The sequence below is a fragment of the Oratosquilla oratoria genome, chromosome 27, assembly GCF_046742065.1.
Source record: "Oratosquilla oratoria isolate Oo_2021 chromosome 27, ASM4674206v1, whole genome shotgun sequence".
Classification (NCBI taxonomy): Eukaryota; Metazoa; Arthropoda; class Malacostraca; order Stomatopoda; family Squillidae; genus Oratosquilla; species Oratosquilla oratoria.
In genome coordinates this window covers 16,965,712-16,983,510 of record NC_134803.1, presented here as the reverse complement: position 1 = coordinate 16,983,510, position 17,799 = coordinate 16,965,712, and the positions used below count along the sequence as shown (strand labels likewise).

At 41.4% G+C, this 17,799-nt stretch overlaps 1 protein-coding gene across 11 annotated transcripts in view; it reads left to right on the top strand.

The window, feature by feature from the left end:
• Positions 1-17,799, top strand: part of Vps13 (vacuolar protein sorting 13C) — a 1,483,510-nt gene that overhangs the window by 322,807 nt on the left and 1,142,904 nt on the right. For all 11 annotated transcript variants that reach the window (XM_076210284.1, XM_076210280.1, XM_076210283.1 and 8 more), the window contains 2 exons: positions 2,485-2,731; positions 13,835-14,066. In XM_076210284.1, coding sequence (XP_076066399.1) covers positions 2,485-2,731; positions 13,835-14,066 — 479 coding nt within the window. The remainder of the gene's footprint in view (positions 1-2,484; positions 2,732-13,834; positions 14,067-17,799) is intronic.

The window sequence follows — 17,799 nt, the reverse complement described above, 5'->3', positions numbered from 1 at the left end:
CTTTATGACTCCCTCTTTGAACCATCCCCATTCCTCCTCCACACCCAGCTCTACTCTATCATTTACTTCCTCCCACTCCTCCTTCAGCTTCTTTCCGTACTCCTTCTCCTTTTCCTTATCATTCAAAGAGTTCACTCTAAGAACCTCAATACCTTTTGTCCCTTTCCTCTTTCTCCATCTATCCTCCACTCTCAACTTACCTTCCACCAAAAAATGATCTGATATTCCCCCACCCTCTCCCCTTAGCACATGTACATCCTTAACTCTTCCTATCATAATCCTATTTACCACTACATAATCCATTAGCGCTCTATCTACCACCCTTCCCTCCACCACCCTCTCCCATGTGTACTTTTGCTTGACTTTCTTCTGAAACACTGTATTTGCCATCATCAACTCTCTTTCTAGACATATTTCCACCATCAACTCTCCACTACGATTCTTTCCTGGAAGTCCACACTTCCCAACCACTCCATCGATTGGACCATTTCCTACCCTAGCAATAAGGTCTCCCAGTACTATTACATTGACATTTCTCCCTAAATCCTCTATGCACTCATTTAGATCAATCCAAAAGGCCTCCCTTTCTTCTACATTCTTCTCACTGCCAGGCCCATATGCACTTACAAAGACCCACATCTCCTTTCCCAGTTTCACCTTCATCCACATTATCCTTGAGGAAACCTTCCACTCCACTACACGTTTACCTATCTCTTCACTTACTAGAATAGCCACTCCTTCCCTCCCTCACCCTCTCTTCACTCCTGATAACCTCCCACTTACACTCCCAAACTTACACTCACCCTTCCCTTTCAACTTAGTTTCACTCAAAGCCTACACATCCATCTTTCTTCTCACAAACATACTACTTATCTCTTCCCTTTTACTCTCATCTGTACCACATCCACACACATTAAAAGACCCAAACCTTAGGGTGCTTGTCCGAGAACTTTCAGACCCTCAGGCTGTCAAGGCGCAATTCTTAGAACTCTCCTCTAAACACAACACCTCTATCTCTGTCTATACTGATGGCTCTAAGTCTAAGCAAGGTGTAGGCTCTGCTGCAGTTTTTAACGGAAAAATTATTAAATGTAAATTACCCTCTCTTTGCTCAAATTTCACTGCAGAAGCTTATGCAGTACTCCTGGCAGTGAAAGAGATCTACTACAGTTGCTCAAACGAGCAAAGTTTAATTATTTATACAGATTCCAACAGTGTTTTAGCAAGAAGTGCAAGATTGGCTGGTCCTCCTGCACTCACGAAAATATACCAAGGTGAACTTTTGTTGGGTACCTGGTCACACCGGCGTCATGGGGAATGAAACAGCAGATAAAGCTTCAAAGTCGGCAGTAGCTGATCTACAGCCGACTACTGCCGTCCATATACCCCATGGCGACCTTAAGGAGATTATACACACTCATATACAAAATAAGTGGCAGCATAGATGGAGCACCTTAAATGATAACTTGAAGCTAAAAAAGATCCGTCCCTTCATAAAGAAATGGGAATCATCCAATTACCCAAATAGAAGGAAAAGCATCATCTTGACCAGATTGCGAATCGGACATACACATCTGACAGTTTTTTAATGACAGGTGGCGATGAGTGGCAGGTGCCATTCTGCCGTACATGTCAGGCTCACATTACTGTACAGCACTTTTTAACGGAGTGCATGTGTTTTCAATGTGAACAACGAGCATGTTCAATCACAGGCAAGTCCATGACGGACTTGCTTGATGATAACTGTGAAGTAGCCTGTGTGGTCAGATTTTTAAAGCTTATCAAGTTTTATCACCTATTATAACTCACTGTAATTTTCAATTTTATTATTACTATCTTTTTAATGAAATCACTGAACTTTTAGCTTTCATCCGCCTTTTAGCTTTCATAGCGCTGAATAGCCCTTGATGCTCCAGTGCTTGGCTTTTGAGCCTAAAACTCATAAACCAACCAACCAATCCAAGATTGTAAATGCCAAGAAAGATTTCCAATTTCCTCCTTATTCCTGTGGTATTCATGAATTTCCCTCAGTCTGCTTCTTTAAAGAATTTCTTCATCCTGGAGTAATCTGCCATCCCAAAATTGAGTCTCCCTTGCCTGTGTGATTCATTCCTTGGCTCTAATTCTTCATCCTCTAGCTGAAATTAAGTTGTTAAATGGTCACTTTTTCCTATGGGGCAAAGTTAATTCAAGGAGCTGATGATGTTTGGCTCTTTGTTTAGTAGCATATCTAATAATGTGGGAATGTCATCTCCTCTTATCTGAGTCACTAATCCATTGTGTCATTGTATTTTGTATTGCTATACTTAACTGGGTATTTGTCCAGGAATCTGCCTTACCACCTGCTTTCCATTCTTTTCAGTTGACTTCACTGCAATTCAATCTCCAATTCAATATTTTTCAGTTGTATGTGTAATGTTTTATATATCTAATATATATATATATATATATGTGTGAGTGTGTGTTTTTCCCCAACCCATACAGTTCTTGGGCCAATCAACTCTACCGCCAAGTTGCAGCTTAACCCAAAACCTGAGCATGATGGCTCCAACTTCAGCATTCCAAAGGTTGTGCTACAGCTTGTCATGGATGAATTAGGCCTTGGCATGAGTCGTCATCAGTATCGGGACATCATGGCTCTCCTTGACTCGTTAGACAGGCTCAAGTTGTCATCTCTTTACCGAAAATACCGACCTAGTGTATCAAGAGTGTCTGGACATGCAAAAGAATGGCAAGTTTTACTATGAATAGCATATTTTTTTGTACTTCTTTAGTAGTGCTTTTCTTATCTATACACTCTAACCTCGTTTATCCGACCTTCACATATCCGGATTTCGGTTTATCCGGACGTTTTGAAGCAGCTGGACAGCTAAATATTATTTTCGAAAATAATATTTAGCTGCCTGAAAAACCGAAAAACCGCCACGTACGCGAGGCGAACGATACCGAGTTACAGTAGTTTGAAATGTAAACACCAGATGGCGCGCGGCGGGGTATATAAATGACGCTAGTCGCGGGGTGGTCATACAACACCTATTTACAGTACACTACTATACAGTACTACGAATACACATGTGTCATCATGCCTAATAAAGTCGTGAAACGAAAACGAGTTGCTCTAACAGTGCGGCAAAAATTGGACATTTTGAAGCAGCTGGGCAGCTAAATATTATTTTCGAAAATAATATTTAGCTGCCCGAAAAAACATAAAACCGCCACGTACGCGAGTCGAACGATACCGAGTTACAGTAGTTTGAAATGTAAACACCAGATGGCGCTCGGCGGTGTATATAAACTTCGCTAGTCGCGGGGTGAAGGCCATTGTGTTATGTTCCACTATGCGTTAAGATTAGTTGAAGGGTGAATTTGGGTTTATAACTTTGTATTTTGGACTAAAATAAAAACATTTTCAATATCCGGATTTTTTCATTATCCGGACAGGTAGCTACACCAATTAATCCGGAAAAACGAGGTTTGTGTGTTGTGACAGCTGTATAATTTCTCTACGTGTATTCCATTTGTATATTGCTGATAGTAATGAGTTTGAAAAGCTCAATTTTCATTTATATTTTTGCCTTGAATATCACTAAGTGTATGGTATAGTGTACTGGGCATAGGACTAATGTGAACTAGTGCAAGGGTGGTGTACTGCGTGCCCTTCTCGCAGACGTCTTCAACTACAAGGATCCCTTTCATACTTTCAACAAAGCTCCCTGTATGTATGTGTACCTACAGCACCTAACACCTTCGCCCACGGGCAGTTGCTCTTTAGATTACTTGGGTACTTGACGTGCCCCCTCTGTACGCATAACCTACCGATTAATAAACCCACGAACTACACAACCTGTTTCACTGCCGCCCTTGCAACATGCTTGCAAAGATGGCGACCGTGATGCGTACGCCCTTATTCTTGGCCACAAGGACCATTGGGTGGCACCATTCCGAAGGTTCGTCGCCGACAGGTGTGATGATACCTTGTTGCACCATTGAGTCAAGTTCTTCCTTCACTTGATCCCGGAACGCGAACGGTATCGGCCTGGGCGTGTGGATGGCGAAGGGCACCGCGTCGGCCTTCAGGTGGATTCGCATGGGGGGGATCCACCATCTTCCCTCGGAGTTTGGAGCGGAGGTCATCCTTGGGGACCAGTACGTCGCTGAATTCCCGTAGGAAGTAGTCGCGGGCGGCGGCTGGTGAGCTGTCAGGGGGAAGTGTTAGCGCGGCGCACCTGTTTGCGTACGTCACCTCGAGGATAGGCTTCGGGGAGTCGGGCGGGATTACAGCCAACTCCCGACAGTGGCCGAAGGAGAGGAGCGGTGCAGCTTCTGTCGCCGAGCGTCAGAGTGACCTGGAAGCGTCCCACGGCGGGGGGCATCTTGGATCCGTCGGCCATGTACGTCGGCGCTGAGGTTGGCGGCTGCAAGCTAGCCCAGGTGCCGTGCACCTATCACTGTGACGTCCGCACCCGTGTCCGGCAGCATAAACAAGCTCGAGGACACGTTCCCGAAGCGGATGCGAACGTTGACAGGTGTCGGGGAGCGGTCGGAACCGTCGGAAACCTTTCGGCATGCGCCAGCCTAACTAGGGGCGCCGGGGCTTGGCGGCCCGTGGTGATTCTCGTCCCGGTCCTTGGACGACTTGCAATATTTCTCCCAATGACCCACGAAGGGTCATTGGGAGAAATATTGCAATCTGGTGGCGCAATCGGCACCACCTCCGTCCGATGGCATCGCCCCCCGACGCCTCCGCCACCGTCGCGCCCCTCCCCTCGCACGAGGACACCCCTGCCGCTCGCCTCGGCTCGCGGGTGCTCTTGCCCCCCGCGTCGCCTCTGCGAGCGCGGGGGGGGGGGGAGGTGTGGTATAGTGTACTGGGCATAGGACTAATGTGAACTAGTGCAAGGGTGGTGTACTGCGTGCCCGACTCGCAGACGCCTCCCACTACAAGGACCCCTTTCATACTTTTAACAAAGCCCCCTGGATGTATGTGTACCTACAGCACCTACACCTTCGCCCACGGGCAGTTGCTCTTTAGATTCCTTGGGTACTTGACGTGCCCCCTCTGTACGCATAACCTACCGATTAATAAACCCACGAACTACACAACCTGTTTCACTGCCGCCCTTGCAACATGCTTGCAAAGAAAGTGGAAAAACCACAATACCACAGTCCTTGGAACTTCCCCAAATCTCTCTAGGAGGAATCTTTGGACTGCTGTCTGTGTTGTATGGAACTTTTATGACACCATCTGAAAGTTGTGGGGAGAGGAGATCAGTTGCCAGCTGTCATCTCTTCATGTGAGAAATAGGGTAGGAGATACAGTTGAAGTTGACAGTGATCTTGGGCCCAATCTTGAGACTAAAGCTCCTACCATAGCTCCTACAGGAAGACCATGAAAAGGACATTATAGATAAATGTAAAGAGCAACCCAAGCTATTCTATCGATATGTGAATGGTAAGCTTAAAGATAAACAGGAAATGGTGAAACTACACAGAAGAATTGGAAATGGCCAAAGTCATGAATAATCACTTAAGTCTGTTTTCACTAGAAAGTACAATATTGGGACTGGAAATGAAATGCGATCTCCCCCCATGAGCGAGATAATAATAACACAAAAAGAAATAATGGAACATCTATCAAACCTCGGTCCCAGTGCCTGGCCTCTGGCCTAAATATCATACCATACCATCTATCAAACCTTGACATCAGGAAATCACATGGCCCAGATGGAATTGCAAATTGGATTCTAAAAGAATGCAAAGAAGAACTAACGGACAAAATACATAACATTATAAGTTGCTCACTTAAAGAAGAAAAAATACCAAAAGACTGGAAAAATGCTAACATTGTACCAATATATAAAGGAGGAAGCAAGGAAGAACCAGCTAACTATAGACCAGTCTCACTAACAAGCCAAAATTTGTGAGAAAATCATCAAGAATAGATGGGTAAAACACCTGTAAGATAATAATATAATAAACCCAAGACAATTTGGGTTCAGACAAGCAAGATCATGTACCACAAACTTAATATGTTTTTACTCAAGATTAATAGACATAGTGCAAGAAAGGAATGGATGGGCTGATTGTGCCTTCCTGGACAGCTTTTGACAAAGTACCACACAAAAAATTATTAAAAAACTGGAACATATAGGAGGGATACAAGGGAACCTACTAAAATGGATGGAGGACTTCCTGATTGGTAGAAAGATGAGAGTAATGCTCAGAGAAAAATATTCAGATTGGAAAGAGGTGATCAGTGGAGTTGCACAAGGATCTGTATTGGCCCCAATGATATTTGCTATTTATGTGAATGACGATGCCAAATTGTTAAGGAAAGTAAAAAATGAAAAAGTTTGCGAATCACTACAGGAAGAAATGAGAAGTGGACTTCAATATTAAGAAGTGTAGCATAATGGAGTTTGGAAAAAGTAAAAATAGAATATCAGGACAATATAAAATTAGAACTAAGGAGGTAAAGAAGAGATCCGAAAAAGATTTGGGTATAATTATCTCAAACAACTTGTCCTATAATAAATAAACAAAATTGTCGGAGAATCCTATAACTTGCTAAGATCAATAAAAGTGGCATATACATATTTGGATGAAGAAATTATAAAAAAGATATTGGTCACACTGATAAGGCCTAAACTAGAATATGCGGTGACATTGTGGTCACTCGGTACCATAAAGAATATAAGGAAAATAGAAAGAATCCAGAGAGCAGCCACAAAAATGGCACCTGCACTTGCAAAATCGTATATGAGAAGAGATTGGCTAAACTGAAGTTACTGACTCTGGAGCAAATAAGAGAGAGAGGCAACCTACTGACCATCTACAGAATCATGAAGGGCACAGAAATATTCAATAGAGAGGACTTGTTAAACTGGGACAAGAAAAACACAAGAGGACATGGAAAGAAAATAAAAAACATAGTTATAGAAGAGATCTGAAGAAAGAAGTTTTCCACATAGAGGGGTGGACACTTGGAACAAGCTGGATGAAAAAATAGTGTTTGCAAAAACCGTTCATGAGTTTAAGAGCAAACTAGACACTGCAAGATACAAAGGCGGGACACCATGAGTGTAGCTCCCCTTCCCATAAAATACAACTAGGTAAATACATGGTCCAGATGGAATTTCAAGTTGTATATTGAAAGAATGTATAGAGGAGTTGACGGACAAAATATACGAGATAATTAGATACTCAAAGAAGAAAAGATACCAAAGGCCTGGAAAAATGCAAATCTTGTACCAGTATATAAAGAATGGAACAAGGAAAATCCAACTAACTACAGACCGGTCTCCTTACAAGCACAATAGCAAAGATATGTGAAAAAGTTATCAAAAGTAGATGGGTTAACATCTGGAAGAAAAAAAAAATACTGAATCCAAATCAATTTGGATTTCGACAAGGAAGATCATGTACAACAAACCTGGTCTGCTTCTATTCAAGATTAATAGAAATAATACAAAAAAGGGATGGCTGGGCAGACTGTGCTTTTCTAGACCTACAAAAAGCATGTGATAAAGAAATGATAAGTGGTGTCCCACAAGGTTCAGTGTTGGCTCCAATCATGTTTGCCATATATATAAATGACATGGATAAAGGAGTGGAATGTCATATGAACTTCTTCACAGATGACACAAAAATACTAAAGAAAGTAAGAACAGAGGAAGATTGTGAATCATTATAGATAGACCTAGACAAAAATGGAAATGGAGTCAAAAGTGGGAAGTGTACTTCAATATCAAGAAGTGTAGTATACTTGAGTATGGAAAAAGTAAAAATAGAATATCAAGAAATTATAAAATTGATCAAAAAAGTGAACTCTGAAAGAGACCTTGGAGTAGTAATCAACAAAGACATGACAAAATTGTCGTAGAATCCTACAACTTGCTTAGATCAATAAAGGTGGTTTTCACCTATTTATAAAAATAAAAAAAATTGTTAAAAGAAATATTAGTCACACACACACACGAACCCCCGTCTGGAATGGATGTCTAGTAGAAGTTCTGGAGTACAGCACTTTTTTGCTAAATTAGAGGTAATGAACACTTGGTGTGGTATTTGTATGGGAAGGGAGAGCCTAGCTTACCAAGTGCATGAAATGAATTAATAGAGTAAATTTAGTGAGTAAAAAAGAAATAAAAATGGAGGATGGTGAATGTAGACAGAGAGATGGTGAGCCAACAAAAAGAAGACTAGATGTGAGCAGGGTTGAATTGCCGTTAGGTGTCATCCCCAAACGAAACCAAAGGTAAAATGAAGAAAACTTATTTTTTTTTTGGCTTTGCAAGAGAAGGTATAAGACTAGGTTAAGGTATAGATTTAGAAAGGGAGATGAGGTATAAAGATATTTTATTGAATCAAGAATTTACAGAGTTAATGAAAGATAATGTAGATCTAAAAACAGAATGCAGGGCCATGTATAGAGAAATGATTGAGTTGAAAAAACAGAATGCTGGAATCAAGAGAGCTTAGTGACCCAAAAAAAGAACTAAACATAGTAAAAGAAATGAAAATGAGAGGATGAAAAATGAAGGTACTAACAAAAAAAGGGGGGCTTTGAAAAGAGAAGTAAATAGCTAGACCTCTAAAAATTAAACTAAGGTCACAAATGATGGCACAAGAAATATTAACAAAAACAGCAAAGTTGGCAAAAAGTGAAAACTACAAAAATATATGGATAAAAAAGGAAATTAGCAATGAGGAAAAAGAGAGAAAAGACACTAAAAATAAAACTAATGAAAAAAATGAGAGAAGAACAGACACTGAAAAGAACAAGTTTTTTTGGAGATTGCTGGACTTGAGGCTGAAAAAATGGTATATCAAAAGAAAGGAAACACAGGAAACAAAATATAAGGAGGAAATGGAAAAAATTAAAAGCAACATATACCAACATAGATGGGAGGTCCTGGAGCCGCAGCATCTACGTCGTGGGACCACCCCCCAACCCTTCGGGTTGGGGGCCAAACAGCAGCAACCAGCCCTGGCCATCGGCTCTACGCAGGTGGCACCAATCCCCAAGAGGAGCTACGACTGCCTTGGGGAGTACCACAATCCTTTTCCTCAACATGCAATGTTTCGTTTTTTCTGCACCGAGGGGTGATTTTCCAGCAATCACCCCTCTTCTTCTACTTTTAGCTGGAAATGTAGAGAGCAATCCTGGGCCCACCACAAAATACACATGCCCAACATGCTCTAAACCCATTACTTCGAGCAGACAAAGGGCTCAGTTCAGTGCAATATGTGCAAAAACTGGGCCCACCTCACTTGTACAACACTTGCTGACACAAACCAATACACAAACACTTGGACATGTTCTACCTGCCCTCCAGTAACCCCACTCCCACCTCCCCAACCACAGCCAGCATCCTTACCCACTCCCAATTTCCCTTTGCCCTTATCCCCAATCAGAACTCCCCTTCCTTTGTCCCCAATCTTTCCTTTCCCCCCCTCTAACCCAGATCCTATACCTTCCCCATTAACACCCCAACCTCAACCCCAAACGGCAACATACAACACATACAGAACACACAACATCATTATATTACAACACAACATTGACGGTATTAACACGAAAAAACATGAACTCGAACACTTTCTTAAACAACACAACATACACATTGCAATTATACAAGAAACAAAACTAAGACACTCACACAAAACACCATCATTTCATAATTACACCACCATCAGACAAGACCGGACCGACAGTAATGGCGGTGGACTCATCACCCTGATCCACCACTCCATCTGTATTGTGGACACAAGTGCCACAACCAATATTCTCCTCCCTACCACAGATAACACTACAGAAATCCAGTCCATTTGAATCCGCACAGGCAACAAATCAACACTGACAATAGTTAACATGTACATTCCCCCCCCAATCATCCCCCACAGTTCCAAACACCTTCAGGCCTCAATTTAGCCAACTAGCCTCAATCCTCAACCTGATCATGGGTGGTGACTTCAACGCCAAGTCATCTGCCTGGTATTTCGACAACCCTGACACAGACAGATGGCTTGATATACAGACTCAGATTGACTCATTGACTATCATGAACAACACACATAATCATACACATATCCCACACCAAGCCCTATACACTCCCACCTCTCCTGATATCATCTTTTGCTACCCCTGCCTAATCCCAACAACATCATGGAGAGTGGTCGGAACCCTTGGCTCTGACCACCTTCCAATCATCATCACCACCAAAACAAGATGCACCCCAGTTGGCCACAGACACACATCCACCAATTACAAGAGAGCCAACTGGGAAGCTTTTACTGAAGAGACAGAACAACATTTTGAAATATTTAATAGTACACCAATCACAAACATAAACAATGCTGTGCATGCTTTTAATACAATCATACAAAACGCAGACAAGAGATACATCCCTAGAGGCAACAGAAAATCACACAACTCCAACTTCACACCAGAAATCCAAGGCCTCATCAGATAACGAGACACGCTTAAACACAATACCCCCACACCTATCCCTCAAAACATAGCAGACCAAATACAAAACCTAAACACTGTGATTGCCAATAAAATACACAAACAAAAAACACAAAATTGGCAAAACTTAATCAATACACCTGATCACAAAGTAAATACCACTATCCAACAGTAACACAACATGCTCTCATACAGCAATAATCACAATAACAGACAATCTACCCTCAAACAGACAACAAGCAAACACACTCAAAAATCATTTTGCACAGACAAGCCATCTCACTTCTCACCCTGACAACCGACGCACTATGACGTAAGAAAGACTTCCCCACAGACTCGGACAATACACCCTTCATAGACAGACAAAACACATAATACATAATCTCAAGCACTCATCTGCCTGTGGCCCTGATAACATAAGTAACATCCACCTAAAACACATTGGACCACAAGGTATACATGCACTCACAAACATTGCAAACTACAGCTATTCACACAACACTATACCCAACATCTGGAAGCATGGTAAAATAATCACCATTCCAAAACCGAACAAAGACCCAACAATTCCAACATCGCACCGCCCAATCACACTTCTCTGCACCCCCTCTAAAGTCATTGAACGCCTAATACTTCAACTTGTCACACCACATATTCCCCTTGCTGACTCACAATACGGTTTTAGACCACTACACTCCACAAACACTCTTCTGACAAACCTCACACAAAGAATTTTAGATGGCATCAATTCAGATAGGCCCCACCACAGAACACTTCTTATAACACTAGACATTAATAAAGCTTTTGATGCTATCCCCCGCCACAACCTAACAAATAAAATATATAACACAGACATGCACAATAACACCAAAAGATGGCTGGCCAATTATCTGGCAGGTAGGAATGCTTACGTGTCATATAATGGCCAATCATCGCACATCAGAAACATTAAGAATGGAATACTACAGGGCTCTGTTCTATCCTCCACACTCTTTAATCTATACATGCATGACTTACCCACACCAGACACCTCAGAAATACAAATCTCTTCCTACGCAGATGACATAACAATCACATTCACACATCGTAACACAAAGCTGCAGAAATAATCCAGCCATACCTTGATACACTCAACACATGGTTCATCACAGACTCAAAATAACTCCAACCAAATCTACAGCAACACTTCTCACCAACTGGACAAAAGAACACTCAGTGGCAGATTGGTAATGAGCTGGCCTCACAAGCCAGAAAACCGGGGTTCGATTCCCCGGCCGGGCGGAGATAATTTGGGTTTGTCTCCTTTTACGTGTAACCCCTGTTCACCTAGCAGTGAGTAGGTACGGGATGTTAGTCAAGGAGTTGTGACCTTGCTGTCCCGGTGTGTGGTGTGTGAGTGGTCTCAGACCTACCCAAAAATCGGCAAATAATGAGCTCTGAGCTCGCTGCCGTAGGGTGGTGTCTGGCTGTCTCGACAGAGGCTGCAGCAGATCCAAGGTGAATTACATACCTCATCTATACATCAACAACACTAATACCACACACAAACACACTGAAAAATCTTGGTGTAACATATTAATACATCCATGTCTTTCAAACAACACATCACAAACATAAAAAACAAATGCACACCTAGACTTAACGCACTTAGGTCAATCGCTAGAACAACATTTGGACAAAACAAAGAAACTAATACAACAATATACAAACAATGCATATGCTCAGTGATGAATTATGCGAGTCCTGCATGGGCTCCTAATCTCAGTGAGACACACCACAACACCCTTCAAATCATACAAAACAAAGCCCTAAAAACAATTACAGGCTGCACAAATACAACACCTACAGACCATTTACACTATGAAACAAAAGTCCTCAAAGTCAAGGACCACCTCGACATGAGAGGCACACAAACACTTGCCACAGCCACCACAAACACATCACACCCGCTAAACTACATAGCAGAACACCCACACACACCAAGAAACATTAAAACAACACCCAAAGACCTGTATCACACACAGATACTCTCTTCTCTTCCTCCACAACCACCAAATACCAGCCTCTGGAAACATATTCATAATCATATCACTCACTGCTCCATTAACACACTGAAAGACAACACACTGCTGCATGCCAGACCCCCTGATGTCCACCCTTCTGAATCCTCTCTCCCACGAAAGGACAGATTCTACCTGGCCAGAATGCGGTGTGGCCACCGCCCAGCACTTCTAAGCTACCACAAGAGGCTGGATGACCGCATTGTGAACAGCTGCCCAGGATGTAACACTTCACCCCATACCATACAACACATAATGGAAGACTGCATTATACACAATCATGCACGCAAACAACACAACATACACTCTATAAAGGATTTGTGGGAAAACCCAGTTTCGGCTGTGACATTCCTTGGGGAGACGGGACTGCTCGGACAGACAGTCTAGGGAACGACAACAACAACAACAGCATAGATAGTCTGATTTCGGGATTAGATGAATTAAATGATTATCTGGTGGAAGAGAAATGAGATATAATGGGAACTGTAGAGACAAAATAGCTTCTGTACCACCAAATAGTATTGGACAAGGTTTATATAATCACTGGATAAAGAATAGAGAGGGAAAACAGGGTGGAGTCATGTTTTTGACTAAGAAGGGCTTAACCCCTTCAATACAGGCCACATCGCACGTCTGGCAGCATTAGCTGCCAGATGTGCGATGTTGCGTCATAATACACGCATTATAAAAAATATAGTCACTGCTCTATCGCTCGTTCTCTTTCACCCGTGAATTTTGATAACCATAGAAAATATGATGAAGCCAGTTTACAGAGTATGAGGGTCACGCAGGTACGACTACAATAAATATAATCAAGATGACGACGTCGGCATCCTCGTATACCCACTTGCTCCTCATGATGCCTATGTAAGCGTTACCGTATGGAAGGGGTTAACTGTGATGAAGATCACAAAAGGAAATAATAATGTGGAATTGATCATGATTAAAGTTGAAAATTGTTACATGAAAATTAGAAAATTTGTGGTGATGTATGTACCCCCGAAAACACATTCTTAGAAAGAGAGTGAGACCATTCCAAAATCTTGGGAAACACAAGGCATACATTAAATGAAATGCTGAAAGGAGGAAATTTAGTAATTATGGGTGATTTTAACTCTAAAGAAATATGTGGGGAGGAAATGACAATGAAGGGTGGAGAGTACCTTTAGGGAAACATACTACCGGATATGACCATTGAATACACAACCATGCTAACTTTTCTTGAAGTACTACATTATTAATCATTAGATTTCATTTGATGACTAGACATAGTTGGTAACTTCAATTTTTATCATTGAAATAGGTGGAAGTATGCATATAAATGCAAATTGGAAGAGATCCAACGTCGTCACAGAAACTGGTCTTGGGTGCACATGGTGACACACCGAATGCTTTGCAGAGATTACAAAACTGTATACAAGCTAAAATTGGCTGGTAAGAAGTTGTCATCAGACCAGGCTGCATTAGAGAAGAAGTGTGAAGAGAAGCTAGATGTTTTCAACATCACTTTGATAAGAAAGCAGGCAGAGTTGGAGGTTAGTTTTTAAAATTATATGATCCATCTGACTGTGTATTTACTAATAGGCTTCTGCCTTCTTACAGCTAGCCAAGGCATGCACCCATCCCACATCCATCCATCACCCATTTCCATTTTATCTTAGTGGATGAAGGGTCATCCCAGTCTCCTGCCACATACCTGGGTCAGAAGCAAATATGGGAATCATTATGAAAAATTATCAGAATTTGATTTTGATTATGGTCTGGAATACTTTTTTCATTGTGATTAAATTAGGATTGTTTTTTAATTTTTCTTTTATTATGATTTGATTATGATAACTTCAGTTTTGCTGTTTTTTATTATGATTTTTTTGTGCATGAATATGATTAGATTATGGTTATAATCTCATTTTGCTGTGATAATAAAAAACATTGATTAAGTACAGTACAATGCTTAAATAGGTAGCAGATTTTATCAATTAGGTACACTTACATATTTTAGCACAGTATATATAAAACTGTTTATATCACATACTAACTAATAGTATTAAAAACATAGATTTGTGTATTTACCTAGTTGTATTTTATGGGAAGGGGAGCTATGCTCGTGGTGACCTGCTTTTGTATCTCTCAAGATCAAGTTTGTTCTTAGATTCTTGTATTGCATTTGCACACAATTTTTTCATTCAATTTATTCTTTTTCAGGTCTCCTCTGTAGCTGTCCTTTTTGAGTTTCATTACATGTCCTCATGTTTTTCCTCTGTCCCACTTTAACAAGTACTCTCTATCAAGGTATTCTTTTGTTTCATAATTCTGTAGATGGTTAGTAGGTCCCCTCATTCTCTTCTTTGTTTCAGGGTCGGCAATTCCAGTTCGGCCAGTCTTTGTTCATATGTCAAGTTTGAAAGTGTTGGGGCCATCTTTGTCATTTCTCTTTGCATTCTTTCTAATTTTCTTGTATTCTTTTTTGTACTGGGTGAGCATATCAGTGCTGCATAGTCCAGTTTTGGCCTTGTCAGTGTTAGTAATATTTTTTTTATCATTTCCTTATCCAGGTATTTAAAAGCCACCTTTATTGATCTCAACAAATTGTATGTTTCTCAAACTATATTATTTATATTGGAGAGCCAGTATTGTTAGTTGAGGTAATGTTGACTGATTCTGTTCCCAAAAGAGAAGGGGATGACTGTCATCCTCTGTTGTTGGCTGACTTAAATAGGATTCCATTTGTGATAAAGGTGATGTTAATGTACAGAGGGAAGAGCTCGTGATGATGATGGTGTCATGAATCTGAACAGCTTGCACTTCTTTCTAGTGGCCTCCTTATTTTCCTAAAGGGAATCCTTTTCCTTTTTGCCAGTTGATATGATTCCATCTACTTTTGTTTTCAGAAGGGATTTCATTAAATTCACTTCTGGTGAGCACCAGTCCATCATAAAATGTGGATCTAGGAGTGAAACCAGCTGAAACATATCCATGTTTTCATAGATCTATATTTTCTTGATTGAGCTTTTGAGAGAGTGGTAATCATGTTTGACCTCTCCCATCCTTCCTCAACAGACATTCCCCTTTTTCCCAATGCCCCTTTTACCCCATCCACATCTCATCCTAGGTTGCCCCCTCATGTTTACTCCTTCCACCTCTGCCTTCCACACCTCCTTTATTATCTTTTTTCACTCATTCTTTCCATGTGTTCAAAAACCATTCCAATACGCTTTCATCAACCCTATCTCCCAACTCCCTTTCCACTCCTCTTCTCCTCCTAACCTCCTAATTTCTCACTCTAGCCTAGTAACCCCTATCATACTTCTCAGGCATTTCATCTTGAACACATTCAAACTCCTGTTTACCTCTCTTATGTTCCATGTTTCTGCCCCATACAGTGCTGTTGGCACAATCACTCCATACATTCTCCTCTTAGCATCCATTTCCAAATGTCTATTTCTCATTATACTTCTTAACCCCTTCCATACGGTGCCGCACACGTAGGCGTCATGGACTTAGATCTCGGTGGCAGCAGCCAATGCCAGCCGTACGACGTGTCGTAATAATACTCGCATCATAAAATATAGTCACCGCTTATATCGATCGTTCTCTCTTCACCCGTGAATTTTGATAACCATAGAAAATGTGATTACAAAAGAATTAGAAAGAATGTCATTATGGAGGGGCGACTACAATAAATATAATCAAGACGCCGATATGGCAGCCTCGCGAATACACTCGCTCCCCATGACGCCTACGTGTGCGGCACCGTATGGAAGGGGTTAATCCCCCAAGCCATTTATTCACTTCTCTCGGTCTACATTCTACCTCCACCTCCACACCTTTTCTTGCCACATTTGCACCCAAGTATCTAAAACTATCCACTTCCTCCAGTCTCTCTCCCTTAATACTCACTTCCAGCCTGCTGCCACTTTCTCCCCGTGTACATCTCATCACCTTACTTTTACCCACATTTATCTTCAACTTCCTTATTCTGCACACCTTCCCAAACTCTGTCACTAACTTCTTCAATCTCTCCTCTGATCGTGCTACAAGCACAGTGTCGTCAACAAACAACAACTGGCTTATCTCCCACTTTTCTCTATTTTCTTTAACCATCTCCAATCCCTGACCCACTACCCTTGCATTCACCTCTCGCACCACCCCATCCATGTATAAGTTGAACAACCAGGTCGACATAACACATCCCTGACGAAGTCCCTGCTTTACCTCAAACCATTCATTCTCTCCATTTCTAATCTTAACACTAGCTCTACTACTCTTGTAAAAAATATTGACTGCTCTATAAACGCCCAAAATACATCCTTACCTTTTCCTATAGCTTTCTCACATATGTCTTACCACAAAAATCTGATCTACACAACCCCCACCTGTCCTAAACCCACCCTGTTCCTCACCAATTACTCCCTCTGTTCCTCTCTTAATTCTCTCAATCAAGACCCTCCCATAAGCCTTCCCAACCACACTCAACAAGCTGATCCCCCTGAAACTACTACACTCACACTTGTCCCCATTTCCCTTGTAAAGTGAAACTATACAGGCACTCCTCCAATCCTTCGGCACTCTACTCCCTCTTAAACAAACATTAAATAACCTCACCAGCCAGTCACCATCACTGTAACTCCTTTTTTCAGACATTTTGCATAGTATCCATCCAACCATGGGTGCCCTACCTGCTCTCATCATCTTAACAGCTGCTTTCACTTCATCTTTCTTTATTTCTCCTCCATTTTCCTCACTCATCACTGTCATTTTCTTTACACTTCCCACTGCAAATACCTTTCCCTCCCTATCCTCCTTCACATTTAGCAACTCCCTAAAATACTTTGCCCACCTTCCTCTCACTGCCTTCTCTTCCATTATCATCTCTCCATCTACACCTTTTACCTTTTCTTCTCTACTTGATTTGGCTCCTCTTCCTCTTAATTTCTTAACAAAACATTTTATATTACTTTCAAAATTTTCTGTCATACTCTTATCGCATCTCACATATGCTCTCCTCTTTGCTTCCTTTATCTTATGCTTTTCTTCTCATCTCTTTACTTTGTACTTCTCATTCCCTCGTTCTAATCTGTAACCAATCTATGAAAACCTGCTTCTTCTCTTCTACGCCCTTCTTTGCTTCCTCATCCCACCACTCCCTACCCTTCCTTCTATTTCCTTGCATCCTCCTTGACATGGATGAAGGAATTAAATGCTACATAAACTTCTTTGCAGATGATGCAAAACTATTGAAGGAAGTGAGTAACAAAGAAGACTGTAAAT